The 16199-nt window shown below is 47.1% G+C and overlaps 1 protein-coding gene across 3 annotated transcripts; it reads left to right on the forward strand.

Annotated features, from left to right (window-relative positions):
• Nucleotides 1-7067: 7067 nt before the first annotated feature.
• On the forward strand, nt 7068-9074 carry MCL1 (MCL1 apoptosis regulator, BCL2 family member; the record flags this gene model as incomplete). 3 transcript variants are annotated; one of them, XM_080692137.1, is made up of 4 exons in its annotated part: nt 7068-7166; nt 7563-7683; nt 7960-8207; nt 8950-9066. In XM_080692137.1, 4 exons carry the CDS (start codon nt 7068-7070, stop codon nt 9064-9066), a joined length of 585 nt encoding a protein of 194 aa, XP_080548263.1. The 3 variants fall into 3 exon arrangements, with proteins under 3 accessions (XP_080548263.1, XP_080548261.1, XP_080548262.1); XM_080692135.1 differs by having other exon boundaries at nt 7068-7683; XM_080692136.1 differs by lacking the exon at nt 7960-8207 and having other exon boundaries at nt 7068-7683; nt 8950-9074.
• Between the last annotated feature and the right edge of the window lie 7125 nt (nt 9075-16199).

The raw sequence follows: 16199 nt of genomic DNA on the forward strand, positions 1-16199 counted from the left end.
TGCCTCTTATTTTTTTATGTGGAAACATGGTCTTAGCTGGGTGTGGTGGTGCACACTTGTAATCCCAGCACTTGGGAGGCCGAGACAGGAGGATCGCACAGGTTGGAAGCCAGCCTCAGCTACTGAGTGAGGCTCTCAGTAACTTAGTGAGACCCTGTTTCCAAATAAAATATAAACAAAGGTCTGGGAGTATAGCCCGTAGGTAGAAAGCCTCTGGGTTCCACCCCCAGTACCACAAAAAAAAAAAAAAAAAAAAAAGAAAGAAAGAAAGAAAGCCAGCCTGATGAGACAGGAGGATCTCAGTTTGTGGCCAGCCTCAGCTACTTAGTAAGGCCCTTTGCAACTCAGTGAGACTCTGTTTCAAAATAAAGAATAAAACATAAGGCTGGGGGGTGTAGCTCAGAGGTAGAATGCTCCGGGTTCCATCCTCAGTACTGCAAAAAAAAAAAAAACACCACAAAACAAAATACGTGGTCTTTCTGAAGTTCCTGAGGCTGTCTTCTATCTTGCAATCCTTCTGTCCTAGCCTCCCTCCCAAGTACTGGGATTACAGGTGTGCACCACCGCACCCAGAACTTGGGTAAATATTGAAAAGAATCAATCAATTGCTGGATCAAAGGGTGTGTGCTGTTTATTTTTTTCTGTCTTCAGTACTGAGGATTGAACCCAGAGGCACTCTACCTGAGATACACCTCAGCCCTATTTTATTCTTTATTTTCAAACAGGATCACAGAGCTGGGCATGGTGGCACATGCTTGTAATCCCAGCATTTGGGAGGCTGAGACCGGAGGATTGCGGTTCACGGACAGCCTCAGCTACTTAGTGAGGCCCTCTGCAACTCAGTGAAACCCGGTTTCAAAATAATAAAAAATAGGACAGGGGTTGTAGCTTGGAGGTTGAATGCCTCTGAGTTCTATTCCCAGACCCTAAAACAACAACAACAACAACAACAACAACAGGATCGCAGTAAATTTTGAAGGACCCCACCAAGTAGCTGAGGCTGGGTGTGAACCTGCCCAGTACAAAAAATATATATAGCTAGGCATGGTGGTGCACACCCATAATCCCAGTACTTGGGAGCATGAGAGAGGAGGCTTAGGGGTTTGAAGACACCTCACAACTTAGTGAGGCTCTCAGAAACCAGGCAAGACCTTGTTTCCAAATAAGAAGTAAAATCAGGCCAGGTGTGGTGCGCACCCTTGTAGTCCCAGCATTTGGGAGGTTGAGACAGGAGAACTGTGGTTCATAAACAGCCTTAGTACTTAGTGAGGCCTTTTGCAACTCAATGAGACCCTGTTTCAAAATGAAGAATAAAGAGCGGGACATGGTGGCGTACACTTGTAATCCCAGCATTTGGGAGGCTGAAACAGGAGGATCATGGTCCAAGGACAGCCTCGGCTACTTTTTGGTCCTTTGCAACTCATTGAGAACCTGTTTCAAAAAAAAAATAAAAAATAAAAAATAAAAAAATAGGGCGGGGCATGGTGGTGCAGGCTTGTAATCCCAGCATTTGAGAGCTGAGACAGGAGTATCGTGGTTCCAGCTACTTAATAAGTAGCCTCAGCTACTTAATAAGGCCCTTTGCAAGTCAGTGAGACCCTGTTTCTAAATGAATAAAAAAATAGAGCTGGGTGTGTCTCTCAGAGGTAGAATGCCTCTGGGTTCCATCTCAAGTACCTAATAAAAAAAGAATAAAATATATGGCTGGGGGTGTAGCTTGAAAGTAAAATGCCACTGGGTTCCATCCCCAGTACTGAAAAATAAACAAACAAACAAATAAATAAATAAATAAATAAAATCAGGCTGGGGAACAGCTTGGAGGTAGAATGCCTCTGGGTTCATGCCCAGTACCCCACCACACATTGTATATATATGTATACATATGTATATATGTATGCATACATATGTATTTATGAATGTATGTATACATATGTATATGTTTTTATTAAAATTGTTATTTATTCTTAAATTTTGTATCACTGCTGCATATGGTGGTACACACTTATTATTCCAACAATTTGAGATGAGGAAGGAGGTTTGTATATTTGAGACCAGTCTTGGTAATTTAGTAAAAATAAACTGTTTAGCTGGGTGTGGCAGCGCATGCTTGTAATCCCCCTGCTTGGGAAGCAAGACAGGAGGATTGCAAAGGTTCAGAGCCAGCCTCTCTGGCTTAAGAGACCGTGTTTCCAAATAAAAATATATAAAATAGGTCTGGGAGTGTAGCCCAAAAGTAGAAAGCCCCTGGGTTCTATCCCCAGTAACACACACATACACATACATACATACATACATACATAGAATACATACATAGAAAAAGAAAATAGAAGTCTGGCATGGTGGTGCACACTTGTAATCCCAGTACTTGGGAGGCTGAGAACCGTAGGTTTGAGGACAGCCTTAGTATCCTAGTGAAACTCTTTTTTTTTTTTTTTTTTTTGGTGGTACTGGGGTTCCTGGAAGCCCTTCTACCTCGGGGCTACACTCCCAGACCTATTTTTACATTTTCATTTTGGAAACAGGGTCTCCTAAGCCAGCGCACGGCTGGCTTCGAACCTGTGCGATCCTCCTGTCTCCGCCTCCCAAGCGCGGAGATTACAAGCGTGCGCCACCACGCCCGGCCCTAGTGAAACTCTTATCAATCTAATGGGACCCTGTTTCAAAATAAAAATAAAGCTGGGGATGTAGCTCAGAAGTAGAATGTCCCTGGGTTCCACCCCCAGTACCACACACAGCAAAATAAAACAGAGCTGGAGGTAGAGCTCAGCGATGGAGCGCCCCTGGGTTGGATCCCAGGAGAGTGTCACCTGGTCTAGGTGAGCTCTGGGCCTGCTCGCCACTCTCCCCGCTTCCCTTCCTCACCCACCGCAGAGTCCAGGGACTCTTACCACACCCGAAAGTACCTTTGTCTTTTGTTCTTTGGTCTCTAGACCCTCACCACTCCCGGCTTCTAGATCATTCTAACCCCTATGTAAATTTATGCATTCCAGAAATATTTATCAGCTGAGTGCAGGAGGAGGCAGAGGCCAGAGGATCCCAAGTTCAAAACCAGCCTGGGGAATTAATCAAAACCCTACCTCAAAATAAAAATTTAAAAAGGGCTTGGGAAGCTGGGCACAGTGGCACATGCTTGTAATCCCAATATTCAGGATTCAAGGGTAGTCTCCACTCCTTAGTGAGGCCTTTCACTAAGTGAGACCTTGTTTTAAAGGGCTGGGAAGCCGGGCGTGGTGACGCACGCTTGTAATCCCCGCGCTTGGGAGGCAGAGACAGGAGGATCGCTCAGATTCTTAGCCAGCCGCACTCATTGGCTTAGAAGACCCTGTTTCCAAATAAAAATGTAAAAATAGGTCTGGGAGTATAGCCTGGAGGTAGAAGGGCTTCCAGGAACCCCAGTACCACCAAATAAATAAATAAATAAATAAATAAATAAATAAATAAATAAATAAGGCTGGGAAGTGTGTGTGTGTGTGTGTGTGTGTGTGTGTGTGTGTGTGTGTGACATGCTTGTAATCCCAGTACTTGGGAGGCTGAGACAGAAGGATCGCGGTTCAAGCCCAGCTTCAGCTACTTTAGTGAGGCTCTCCGCAATGTAGTGAGACCCTGTTTCAAAATAAAGAATAAAAAATAGGGCTGGGGGTGTCGCTCGGAGGTATAATGCCCCTGGGTTCCATCCCCAGTACCAAAAAAATAAATAAAAAATAGGGCTGGGGGTGTAATTAGGACGTAAAATGCCCCTAATTCAATCCCCATTACCAAAGGAAAAGAAAGAGAGAGAGAAAGGAAGGAAGAAAGAAAGGGAAGAAATCAAGAAAGAAAAAGCAAGAAGTTAGATTTCAGAAGAGAAGAGAGAAATGTTTTTTTCTGCGAAGGGGGCAGTAAGCCAAATAAGTTTGAGAACCTCTGCATCTTGCAGTCTACCTCCAAAAGAAAACAGACACACGAGTGCCAGATTCCCCACCATTAATCCTCTGACCTTTAAACTCAACTGCAATTTCCTGTCTGACTCAAGCAAAAGAGATTCTTACAAAGACTAACTCAAACCTTTGCTCTCCTCCTTGTCTTCTGGAATATTATATCTTATCAGTTACCCCTTCTCTTTCCTTTATAACTTTTTTTCTTTTTTTTTACTCTATACATATGTTTGACGCCTTCATTCTAAAAAAAATCTTTTAAAGCCAAGCCTGGTGGCACACGCTTGCAATCCCAGCATTTGGGAGGCTGAGGCAGGAGGATCGCTGTTGGAGGACAGCCTCAGCTACTTAGTGAGCCCTCTGCAATTCAGTGAGACCCTGTTTCCAAATAAAGAATAAAAAATAGAACAGGGGTATAGCTCAGAGTTAGAATGCCCCTGGTTTCCATCCTCAGTACTGCAAAAACAAAATCTTAAAAATAAGCTATTCCGGGTGTGTGTGTTCCCTAATCTAACTGGCTTCCTCCTAAAAGGTTAGGTTACAGTCAGGCACCAAGAAGACCAGGTGGGGCAAACACACAGAGGCGATTCCATCTACTTAGTGAGGCCCTCCGCAACTTAGTGAGACCCTGTTTCAAAATAAAGAATAAAAAATAGGGCTGGGTGCGTAGCTCGGATGTAGAATGCCCCTGGGTTCAATCCCCAGTACCGCAAATAAATAAATATTAAAAAATAAAAATAAAGAATAAAAAATAAACTGGGAATGTAGCTCAGAGGTTGAATGCCCCTGGGTTTGATCCCTGGTACCACAAAAAAATAATAAAATAAATAGGGTCAGGGATATAGCTTGGAGGTAAAATGCCCCTGGGTTCAAACCCATAGACTTATTTCTGACTTTTTTTTTTGCGGGTCTGGGGATGGAACCCAGGGACATTCAACCTCGGAGCTACAGCCCCTGCCCTATTTTTTTATTCTTTATTTTTAAACAGAGTCTCACTAAGTTGCAGAGGGCCTCACCAAGTAGCTGAGGCTGGCCACGAACAGTGAACCTCCAGTCTCAGCCTCCCAAATGCTGGGATTACAAGCGTGCGCCACCACGCCCGGCTTCCAGACCTTTTTTTAAATATATATATATATATATATATATATATATATATATATTTTTTTTTTTTTTTGGTGGTACTGGGGTTCCTGGAAGCCCTTCTACCTCCGGGCTACACTCCCAGACCTATTTTATATATATTTTTGAAACAGGGTCTCTTACGCCAGCGCGGCTGGCTTCGAACCTGCGCGATCCTGTCTCCGCCTCCCAAGCGCGGGGATTACAAGCGTGCGCCACCACGCCTGGCTTATATATTCTATTTGGAAACAGGGTCTTACTAAGTTGCTGAGGGCCTAAGTAGTTGAGGCTGGCTTCGAACCCGTGCAATCCTCCTGTCTCAGCCTCCCAAGCATGGGGATTACAAGCAAGTGCCACCACGCCGGGCTGGGGGCACTCTCTGAGCTACACTCTCAGCCCTAGTTTTCGCTCTTTATTTTGAAACACGGTCTAAGTTTCAGAGGGCCTCACTTAAGTAGCTGAGGCTGGCCGGGAACCTGTAATCCCAGCCTCCCCAGTATTGGGATTACAAACATTCACCACCACGCCCAACTTCCAATATGGTTATTGCTGCCTTGCACAGAGCATGTATCCAAATCACATTATGGTGAGTTGTAGAAGTTTGAAACAAGCTGGGCGTGGTTGGTACACTCTTGTAATCCCAGCATTGGGGAGGTTGAGACGGGAGGATCGCGATTCGAGGACGGCCTCAGGTACTTAGTGAGGCCCTTTGCAACTCAGGGAGACCCTGCTTCAAAATAAAAAATGGGGTTGAGGGTGTAGCTCAGAGGTAGAATGCTCCTGGGTTTCATCCCCAGTACCACAAAAAAAAACCCAAAAAAACAAAAAAACAGTACTACAGGTCCTTGACAGGTCCTCAGTCTCTTTTTTTATGCTACTGGGGGATGGAGCCCAGGAGCATTCTACCTCTAAACTACACCAGCAGCCCCCACCCTTTTTGTGGTACTGAAGATTGAGCCCAGGGGCATTCTATCTCCCAGCTACACCCTCAGCCCTATTGTTTTTTTTTTAAACAGAATTTCACTGAGTTGCAAGGGCCAAATAGGGCTGAGGCTGGCCACGAAACTGCGATCTTCCTGTCTCAGGCTCCCAAGTACTGGGATTCCAGGCATGTGCCCCGCAATGTCCCCTTTTTTATCAGTATCATCTAAAATTTGTTCCTCGTCCTGATGGAACTTCCTCATCCCCTTTTCTTAACCCGAGGGTGATTCAACAGTTAAGAGCGATTTGGTTTAAAAAATAAAATAAAATAAGCCTCTAGCAGGAGCAAGGCTGGCCACCGCACGCCTGTAATCCCAGCCCCTGGAGAGATTGAGGCAGGAGTCTGGATAGTTTAGCGAGACCCTCAAATTTGAAAAATCTTAACGGGGGCTGGGAATGTAGTTCGGAATAGATCTAGCGCCCTGCATAGGAAAGCAGCAGTTCTGATTAGGAAGCAGCAGGCACAGTAGGGCAGGAAGGCTTGCAATCTCTGTACTTGGGAGGCTGAGACAGAAAGTCCACAGGTTCGAGGCCAGCCTCATCCACTTGGGCTCTCAGCCGCCCAGCAAGACCTTGCTTCCAAATAAGAAAACAGAGCTGGATATGTAGCTTGAGATAGGATGTCCGTGGGTTCAGGTCTCAGTACCAAAAAACAAAACAAAACACCGGGGTTCACAGGCCTGGCCTCGCGGGAGCTCGAGGACGCCCCGCCCCGCGGCCCACGCGGCCGGCGCGCGCAGCCGCCGTTACGTAACCGGCAGGCGAGGCCCCGCCCCGGAAGTGCCTGCCCGGAAGGCCCCGCCCCGCGAGGCCCCGCCCCCGGCCGGCCGCTGGGCGCGGTGCGCAGCTCGGAGCGAGCTCCCGCCCCGTTTTTCCCTTTTATGGAAGTACGCCTTTTTTTTTAAGATTTTTTTTTTTTTCCAGACGCCACCGCGCAGGACGGGCCCTTATAACCGAGATCTCGGGGAGCCTCGCCCACTCCTTACTTCCGCTTCCTCCTGGTAAGGAGTCCGGGCCTGTCTGTTCTCTCCCGGGCGGCGACCGCGGCCGGCGATGTTCGGCCTCAAGAAGAAGGCGGTGATCGGCCTGAACCTGTACTGCGGGGGCGCGGGGCTGGCGGCCGGCGGCGCCCCCCCGGGCGGCCGGCTGCTGGCGGCCGGGAAGGAGGCCGGGGGAGGGGCGGCGGGGCTGGCGGCGGGCGGCAGCGCCCCGGCCCCCGACGCCCGCAGGCCCGCGCGGCCGCCGCCCATTGGCGCCGACGGCCCCGACGTCAGCGCGACCCCCGCGCCCGGGCCCTGCGCGCCGCCGCCGCGCGGGGAGGAAGCGCCCGCCGCCATCATGTGCCCCGAGGACGAGCTGGACGGCTACGAGCCCGAGCCCCTCGGCAAGCGGCCGGCCGTGCTGCCCCTGCTGGAGCGGGTGGGCGAGGCCGGGAAGAGCCCCGGCGCCGACGGCTCGCTGCCCCCCACGCCGCCCCCGGCCGAGGAGGAGGACGACGAGCTGTACCGGCAGTCGCTGGAGATCATCACTCGGTACCTCCGGGAGCAGGCGACCGGCGCCAAGGACGCGAAGCCCATGGGCGGCGCCGGGGCGGCGGGCCGGAAGGCGCTGGACACGCTGCGGCGGGTCGGGGACGGCGTGCAGCGCAACCACGAGACGGCCTTCCAAGGTAAGGCCGGGCGGACCCGGGCCAGCCGGTCCCGGTTTCCGAAACCGGCATATTCTGGCCATGAGTCATTGTTTCCGCCCCTCTCGATTCTTTTTGGAAATGGCAGCTCTGTTCAAAGCCCGGAAAGGGTGGGATGGATGTCAGTGTTGTGGTGGGGTCGGCCCGAGCTGCAGGGAGCTCCAGGAGCCATTTCCCCGCCGTGGGTGGGCTCGGCGGTTCGGGGCCCGGCGTAGACAAAGGGGGCCCACGAGGACCCGCGTGCTTTCTCCCTCTCAGGCATGCTTCGGAAACTGGACATCAAAAACGAAGACGATGTCAAATCTTTGTCTCGGGTGATGGTCCATGTTTTCAGTGACGGCGTAACAAACTGGGGCAGGATTGTGACTCTCATTTCTTTTGGTGCCTTTGTGGCCAAACACTTGAAGACCATAAACCAAGAAAGCTGCATCGAACCATTAGCAGAAAGTATCACAGATGTTCTCGTAAGGACGAAACGAGACTGGCTAGTCAAACAAAGAGGCTGGGTAAGTTTGCCTTAAAGTTGGGGGCCTTGGAGTGGAAACGAAATGATGGGTTTCCCAAAGGAGGCGGCAGATCGGAAGGGTTTTATGACCTTTGACTCGGTCTCCAGGCTTTAACTTAACACACTTCTGGTTTCGCTCAGTATTGATTTATGTGGTGGGCCCTTAGAAAAATTGGTTTGGTGGTCTTGAATTGCACCAAAAGCCCTGGTTTTCTGTAGGTTATTCTTGTAATTTAGTTGGATACTCTTCCCATCAGTGATTCAAAGTATGAAGAAATAAGTCATCTGGGGATGGTAACCAAAATACCTTCGTAAGGGGCCCCTCTTAACAGAATAGATCTGGGTGGGGCCTGTTTCCAACCTAGCAGTGAAGGATGTACTTAACCATATTGAGAAAAACTGATCTTCACAGTTGAGGTATTCGATGCTGGGGGTTTTAGAGTCAGTAAGGTTTTTGTCTTTTACCTAAGCAATGAGAACTCTCAGAACCAACCCTTTTGTTTGTCCTAACCTGACCAAGATAATAAAAGCACACATAACTATTATGGGTTCCCACTGACTGAAGGACTCTAGGAAAATTTTTTGTATTTATTTATTGCCACCCAAGGGTGGATAGTCATTGGTTCGCCGGTGTTCTGTGGAGATGCGTTAGATATTTTAATCCTGCTTTTCTCTGTATGTAGTGTTCTTAAGGCAGCAGAAACCCATACTTGAAAATGTGCCTTTCTTTTTTTGTTTTCTAGGATGGGTTTGTGGAGTTCTTCCACGTAGAGGACCTAGAAGGCGGCATCAGAAATGTGCTGCTGGCTTTTGCAGGTGTTGCTGGAGTAGGCGCCGGTTTGGCATATCTAATAAGATAGCCTTGTAAGTGCAATAGTTGACTCTTAACCAGCTCCAGCCACCAAAACAACATACATCTGTGAAAGCAAATGTATTTAAGGACTTCAAGCTGCTCAGACTGTAACCTCCAAGAATTCCAGTCTAGCGACCTAGTCAGAGAGCGAGTGGCAAGAGGAACATGGCTGACAAGAATAAATACATGGGAAAAGTAGTTCCCTTGGAGAGTCTCTGTGTGAAAGAAGAAAGGTCCACTCAGCAACGAGCAGGCTTTGGGAGGCCGTGGAGCGGGACCTGTAGATTTAGCAAAGATGGTAGAGTGGAAAGTCTTAAAATTTCCTTGTCTAGATCCAGAAGTGTGGCCAGTAGCCAGGCTAGTCATAGAGTTCATAAAACATGCCCACCACTTCCTAGTGTTAAAGAGAAGCACTAACAATCCCGGCGGCCCGTACGAAATGGATTTCAGCTACCAGTAAGTAACAGAACTCTGACTAGAAGCCCTCAGTACTGCACAGCGGTGTGTGCAGGGAAGCTTCTCCCTGAAATGAGCTTTCCTAGGTGTGACTTCTTGAGCAGAAAGCCCCACGTGTTCAGGACTGATACCTGCTCCACTTCCACTTGAAACCTAGTAATGGCCAAGAATACTTGACTTAAGTCTCAATAAGTAGTTACAGAGAATGTCCTCAATTTACAAAAAACAAAATTGTAAATGTCTGTAAAAATTGTATATATTTTTACAGAAAGTCTATTTGAACATAAAAGGGAGGGATGTCTCGAATTTACATGAGTTTTTTTTTTCATACCATTTTGAAATTTACAACTTGTATAGTGAGTCATCTATTTCTTAAAGCTTTTCTAAAGTCTGTCTTGGTCGGTTCTAGAGTATATGCAGAACCAGGTGATATAATTGTATGCAGCCTGGTTGTAGTGAGAGAAATCTGGCTCAACTATGCAGGCTTTAATTTTTCAATCTGATTTTGGCGAGCGTTCCTTCAAAATAGGTTTTCCTTTGAAAACTTGGGATTGAGGTTATGCAATGAAAAGTAACCTTTCACCTTGTTTATTTAGGTTTTCAATAATTGGATCAAAAGTGGAATTTTGTGGGTTTTTGAGGATAGACTGGTGAAAATAATGGACTCTGATTAGGCAGCCACGAATTTGAGTTCCTTCACTTTGACCTAATTGAACTGGTGAGACTTAAACTGAGTCCATGAGCTCATCTTGAAAGCTTTTACTGAAAGATTGTCAGCTGTTCCAAGTGGGACTTAGTAGCATTGTATAAAGAGATCACATCAGGTGGATGAGAGACATTTAACCCCTTGTTTGTTTAATAAGTTGTAAAATGGTGGCTTGGAAAAGCAAGCTAGAGTCTGAACCATGGTGCTATTTCGAGGCTTGCTTGTTAAATGCAGGTTTAAGCCTAGTATATCAATAAAACAAATACTTACTGTATCTTTTCTATTGATGATTCCCAAGCTTTGTTTTGAATTTTTGCATTGGCATCTCAGTGGCTTTCAAACCTGATGTTCTATTTAAAAGTACTCTTATTCCCTGTCTTTCCTTGAAATATTTGCTGCTGATTCTGCTCCCTCTACAGGTATTTATATCAGTTGTTACATCTTTGCCCTGCCATTCCTGAACTTGTACACCTGTTTAGTTTTCAGCACTCTGAACCTAAGTGGCCCCTCCCCCACACCAGCAGACTTTGAGCTTTCATGAATTTTGAATTCCATCCCGATGGGAGGGAGCGGTGCCCTGGGTCTGTGACCGCGCCCCTCCTGGAGGTGGAGGGCAGTCCCTTTTCCTTGGCTTAATCTCTCTTCAGTTGTTGCTTTTTTCCCTGCCTTGGGGAGGGGGGGGGTTCTAAAGTTCTCTTGGGTATTTTCAGAAGATAGGACATTTTCCATGGGTTTCTCTAAAGCTTTTGAATTTGAATGTGTTCACTTAAATTTACAGAGAGAGGTGGGCTCTGTTAAACCTTTATATAAATGCTACTGGTGAGCTGAAGGGCTCCTGTGTTGGAACTAGGATCATTGAAAGCTTCAGCCTCAGAATGTGACCTTTAGTCTGCGGACTCCAGATAAAAGTGGGCGAGACTAAAATGACTAAGAATGTAGTGGGGGCCAATTGCCCCGCCTGCCCATCCTCCCGGCCAGAAGGTCATCTTGCCAGAGCTATTTTACCTATGTATTTATCCTTGATCATAAACCACTTATTTATATCATGTCTATCTCTAAGGAGCTAAAAGCACTTTATATAGTTTTTAATTAATCTAAGATCTGGTTAAGGTGACTAAAAGGCCTGTCTCCCTATATTCGGTTGTGGAAATAAGGTATAGACATAAACTGGAGCTTAGGAGCCCCGCTTCCCGATGCACTAGTGTGACTGCTGATACATAGCCAGGATCTTACATCAGTTTTGGGTTCAGAACAGTGAGGGCCTAGGGAGCCCGAGAGGCTTGGGAAAGGGGCGGGGACACAAGGTTTATGGGGAGAAGAGGCACCGAGGTCTCCAGTGCTGACTGGCTGCGTAGTCCGGGCACATCCTCCAAAGCAGAAAGGGAGGGGCTGCTTGGAAAAATGGCTCTCAGCGACTTCTGTCTGTCTTATGCTTCTCTCAGGGAAAAACGTGCAGTCCTCGAGTGTCGTGTCTGTGCTGTGGGGTGGGCGCCTGGTTCTGGTTAAACGGCTCGTGTTGTAGGCTGTTCCAGAAGGGTTAGGACCAACTGTCAATGTGGGTTGTAAAATGTAGTGTGTTTCTTTCTTGTTTTTCCTGAGAAAAATAAATCTTTTTCAAATGTAAGGTGTGGTGTGGGTCTTTTCTGTTGACATCTGCATTCCCTCCCCCCCCCTTTGGCAAGCCTTTTAGGGAAGTCAGCTGAGCAAAATATAAAAAGGTGAATTAAAAGCAAAAGCTCCACAAAGCTGATTTGCCTTAGGGCAAAGGAAGGGAGAGTTCATTTAAATTGAGGTGTGGGCTCTTTAAATGTGTTACTGCTGCACTTTGGAGTAATTCCTGTACTTTTAAGGTACTGTACTTTTGTGTGCAGTACTAGGGATTGAACCCCAGGGGCATTCTGCCTCTTGAGCTACACCCCGGCCCTATTTTTATTTTCGTTTTGAAATGGGGTCTCACTAGGTTGAGAGCCTCACAACTTGCCGAGGCTGGTCTTGAATCTGATTTTTTTTTTTTTTTTTTTTTGCGGGTCTGGGGATGGAACCCAGGGACATTTGACCTCCGAGCTACACCCCCTGCCCAATTTTTTATTCTTTATTTTGAAACAGGGTCTCACTGAGTTCTGAGGGCCTCACTAAGTAACTGAGGCTGTCCGCGAACCGCAATCCTCCAGTCTCAGACTCCCAGATGCTGGATGATATTCTTTTCTTGGCTTCCCAAGTACTGTGATTGCAAGCTTGTACCACCATGCCCAGTTACTGTACATTCTAATACAAAAAACAAAATCCCTTTCGGGACATTCTCTGTCGTCAATCACCAAGTGTAGGTATGTTTTGTTAGGTAAGAACCGCTTAGAGTACTCCATCTACTCCCTTAAACTCTGGAGATGAGGATGCTAGAAGCCGAAATGCTCTCCCCTTCCCTCTCCCAAAAAGGAGGTAAGAAGAAGCAGCCTTTGTTTTCAGCCACCTTGAAGGGAGCTGAATCACCATGGAAATGTGCAAATGTGAGGTTTGCATACTGGTTTTCAGCCCTGAGCCCCAAAAGCCAATCATGCAAACAAGAGTTTGTACATTTTCCCCACTCAGTTTTGTCTGTTATTTGTGGTACTGGAGATCGAACCTATACCCCCAGCCCCTATTCTGTTTTTTTTGGGGGGGTGGTAATGGGGGTGGAACCCAGGGGCTTCCTACCTCCAGGCTATACCCCCAGATCTATCTTATACTTTAGGAAACAGGGTCTCACTAAGTTGCTGAGAGCCTCACTCAGTAGCTGAGGCTGGCTACGAACCTGCTCGATCCTCCTGTCTCAGCCTCCCAAGCCATAGGATTACAAGCGTGCCCCACCACACCCGACCCTATTGTATTTATTTGAAAACAACAATGTCAAACTGGGCGTGCTTGGGAGGCTGAGATTGGAGGATCTCTCGGGTGCAAAGCCAGCCTCAGATACTGAGTGAGGCTCTCAGCAACTTAGACCCTGTTTCCAAATAAAATATGAAATAGGTCTGGGAGTTTTATAACCCGGAGGTAGAAAAGCCCCTGGGTTCCACCCCCAGTACTAACAAAAAAAAAAAAGATGTCACTAAGTTGCTAAGAGTGGCCTGGAGCATGTGGTCCTCCTCTCAGCCTCCCTGGGACTGGCATATGCCACAGCTTGCCTGTGGTTAAACATTTTGACTCAAAAGCCTTTTTTTTTTTTTTTGAGGGTCTGGGGATGGAACCCAGGGGCATTCGACCTCTGAGCTACACCCCCTGCCCTATTTTTTATTCATTTTTAAATGGTCTCATTGAGTTACAGAGGGCCTCATTAAGTAGTTGAGGCTGGCCTTGAACCCGTGATCCTCCTGTCTCAGCCTCCTGAATGCTGGGATTACAAACATGTTCCCCCCCCCCCAGCCCCCCACACCTGGCTTTCAAAGCCCCAGAAGCTTTATCCCCAGAAAGCAGCAACTTTTTCCTTTTTGGTACTTGGGATCAGCCTCTGGCTTCTGTGGCATTCTACCTCCCAGCTACACCTCCACCCTTTCTGTTTAATTGAAACTTGGTTTCCCTCTGTTGCTTGGGAGGCCTTAAGCTATGATTCTCCTCCATCAGCCTCCCAAGTACTGGACTGTAAGGATGTGCTGCTGACCATCCTGCAAAGAACCCAGAGGGGTAGGCACGGGAGGGACATGGCAGCACCAGCCTCAGTGCCAGTGGGTCCAGCTCCCTGCTCTTGCTGTCCTTTGATGCATTGTGACATGAGCCGTTGCTATGGCAACACTCCAGTTCTACACTTTGAAAAGCTCAGGTCAAACAGTGACCAGGTAACCTGCCTGGCCAGAGGACTCAGTGGCCAGCACTTCCCTTTACTCGACACGACCAAGCTTTCAGTTCCTGTTTTGTGATTTTAGAGCCCGGTCTTCATACCATTTCCTTTTAGAAAATTTCTTTTGGGGCTGAGGCAGGATACAAGAACAGTTCTTTAAAACAGTTGTGACAGCTTTATTTTACGAAAAGTAAAATGAAATAGGTTGTCCGGTAGCAAGGCTCTGGCCAGATGACAAAAGCGCAGACCACGATCCTGGAGTTCACGAGTATTCTAATACCCTTTTGCTTTATTCAATGATTTCGGAACTTGGCCCTGAATCTTACTGCACTCTTCAAAGGTGTTTCGGTTTCACGATTTGGAAGCTATTCTGTCCCTCTTAGTTCCAAAGTTGCTAGTGTTAATCTTTTGTGTGTGTGTTTGTGGTACTGGGGATGGAACCCAGGGGCTTTCTACCTCCGGGCTATACTCCCAGACCTATTTTCTATTTTATTTGGAAACAGGGTCTCACTAAGTAGCTGAGGCTGGCTTCGAACCTGTGCGATCCTCCTGTCTCAGCCCTCCAAGTGCGGGGATTATAAGCGTGTGCCACCACGCCCAGCTTAACTAGTGTTAATCTTAAATTATGTGAAGCATGTGCTATTGGAGGTTGGGAATCTGATTCAAGGTTTTTGGGTTTTTTTATGTTGGTCCTGGAGAGTGAGCCCAGGGATATTCTTCCTCTCAGCTAAACCTCAGCCCTTTTCTTAAATTATTTTTATTTTATTTTATCTATTTATTTTGGTGCTGGGGATGGAACCCAGGGGCATTCTATCTCTGAGCAACACCCGCAGCCCTATTTTTTTATTCTTTATTTTTTGGTGGTACTGGGGGTGGAACCCAGAGGCTTTCTACTTCCGAGTTATACTTCCAGACCTGTTTTTTTTTTTTTTTTTTTTTTTAATTTTATTTGTAAACAGGGTCTCACTAAGTTGCTGAGAGCCTAAGTAGCTGAGGCTGGCTTTGAATCTGTGCAACCCTCCTGTCTCGGCCTCCCAAGCATGAGGATGACAGGTGTGCGCCACTACGCCCACTATTTTATTTTGAAACAGGGTTTCACTGAATTGCAAAGAGCCTCACTAAGTAGCTGAGGCTGCCTGGGAACCCGATCCTCCTGTCTCAGCCTCCCAAATGCTGGGATGACAGATTACAAACCTGTGCTACTGCGCCTGGCCCTTTTTATGATTTTGAAATTGGGTCTTATGCTCCTTCAGCAGCACTTATACTAAAATTGGAACTATAAGATTAGCATGGCCCCTGTGCAAGTATGATACAAATTCATGAAGCATTCTATATTTTTAATAGTTATATAATGCCGGGCGTGGTGGCGCATACTTGTAATCCCCTTGCTTGGGAGGCTGAGACAGGAGGATCACGCAGGTTCGAATCCAGCCTCAGCTACTTAGTGAGGCTCTCAGCAACTTAGTGAGACCCGGTTTCCAAATAAAATATAAAATGGGTCTGGGAGTGTAGCCCAGCGATAGAAAGCCTCTGGGTTCCACCTCCAGTACCACACACACACAAAAAAAGTAGTTATATAAAAGCTGGGCGTGGTGGCACACTTGCAATCTCAGCATTCCGGGAGGCTGAGACTGGAGGATCGCGGTTTGTGGACAGCCTCAGCTACTTAGGCCCTCTGCAACTCAGACCCGGTTTCAAAATAAAGGATAAAAAATAGGGCAGAGGGTGTAGCTTGGAGGTCAAATGCCCCTGGGTTCCAGCCCCAGACCCGCAAAAAAAAAGAAAGTTATATAAAAAATTATAATAAAAGATATCTTGTTTTTAAAAAAATTGGGTCTTGCTAAATTACCGATAGTGTTGGTAAATTGCTGAGGCTGGCCTTGAACTGAGATCCTCCTGTTTTAGTCTCCCAAGTATTGGGGTTAGAGGTGTGGACCATATAACCTGGCTTTTTCTTTTTCTTTCTTTTTTTTTTTTTTTAGGTGGTACTGAGGATGGAACCCTTCTACCTCCAGGCTACACTCCCAGACCTATTTTATATTTTATTTGGAAACAGGGACTCTTAAGCCAGCGAGGCTAGCTTAGAACCTGCGTGATCCTCCTGTCTCTGCCCTCCAAACCAGGAATTAGAAGCGTGTACCACCACGCCCGGCTAACCTAGCTTTTTCTT

The sequence above is a fragment of the Muscardinus avellanarius genome (genome assembly GCF_963383645.1).
Source record: "Muscardinus avellanarius genome assembly, chromosome: 3".
In the NCBI taxonomy this organism is placed as follows: Eukaryota; Metazoa; Chordata; class Mammalia; order Rodentia; family Gliridae; genus Muscardinus; species Muscardinus avellanarius.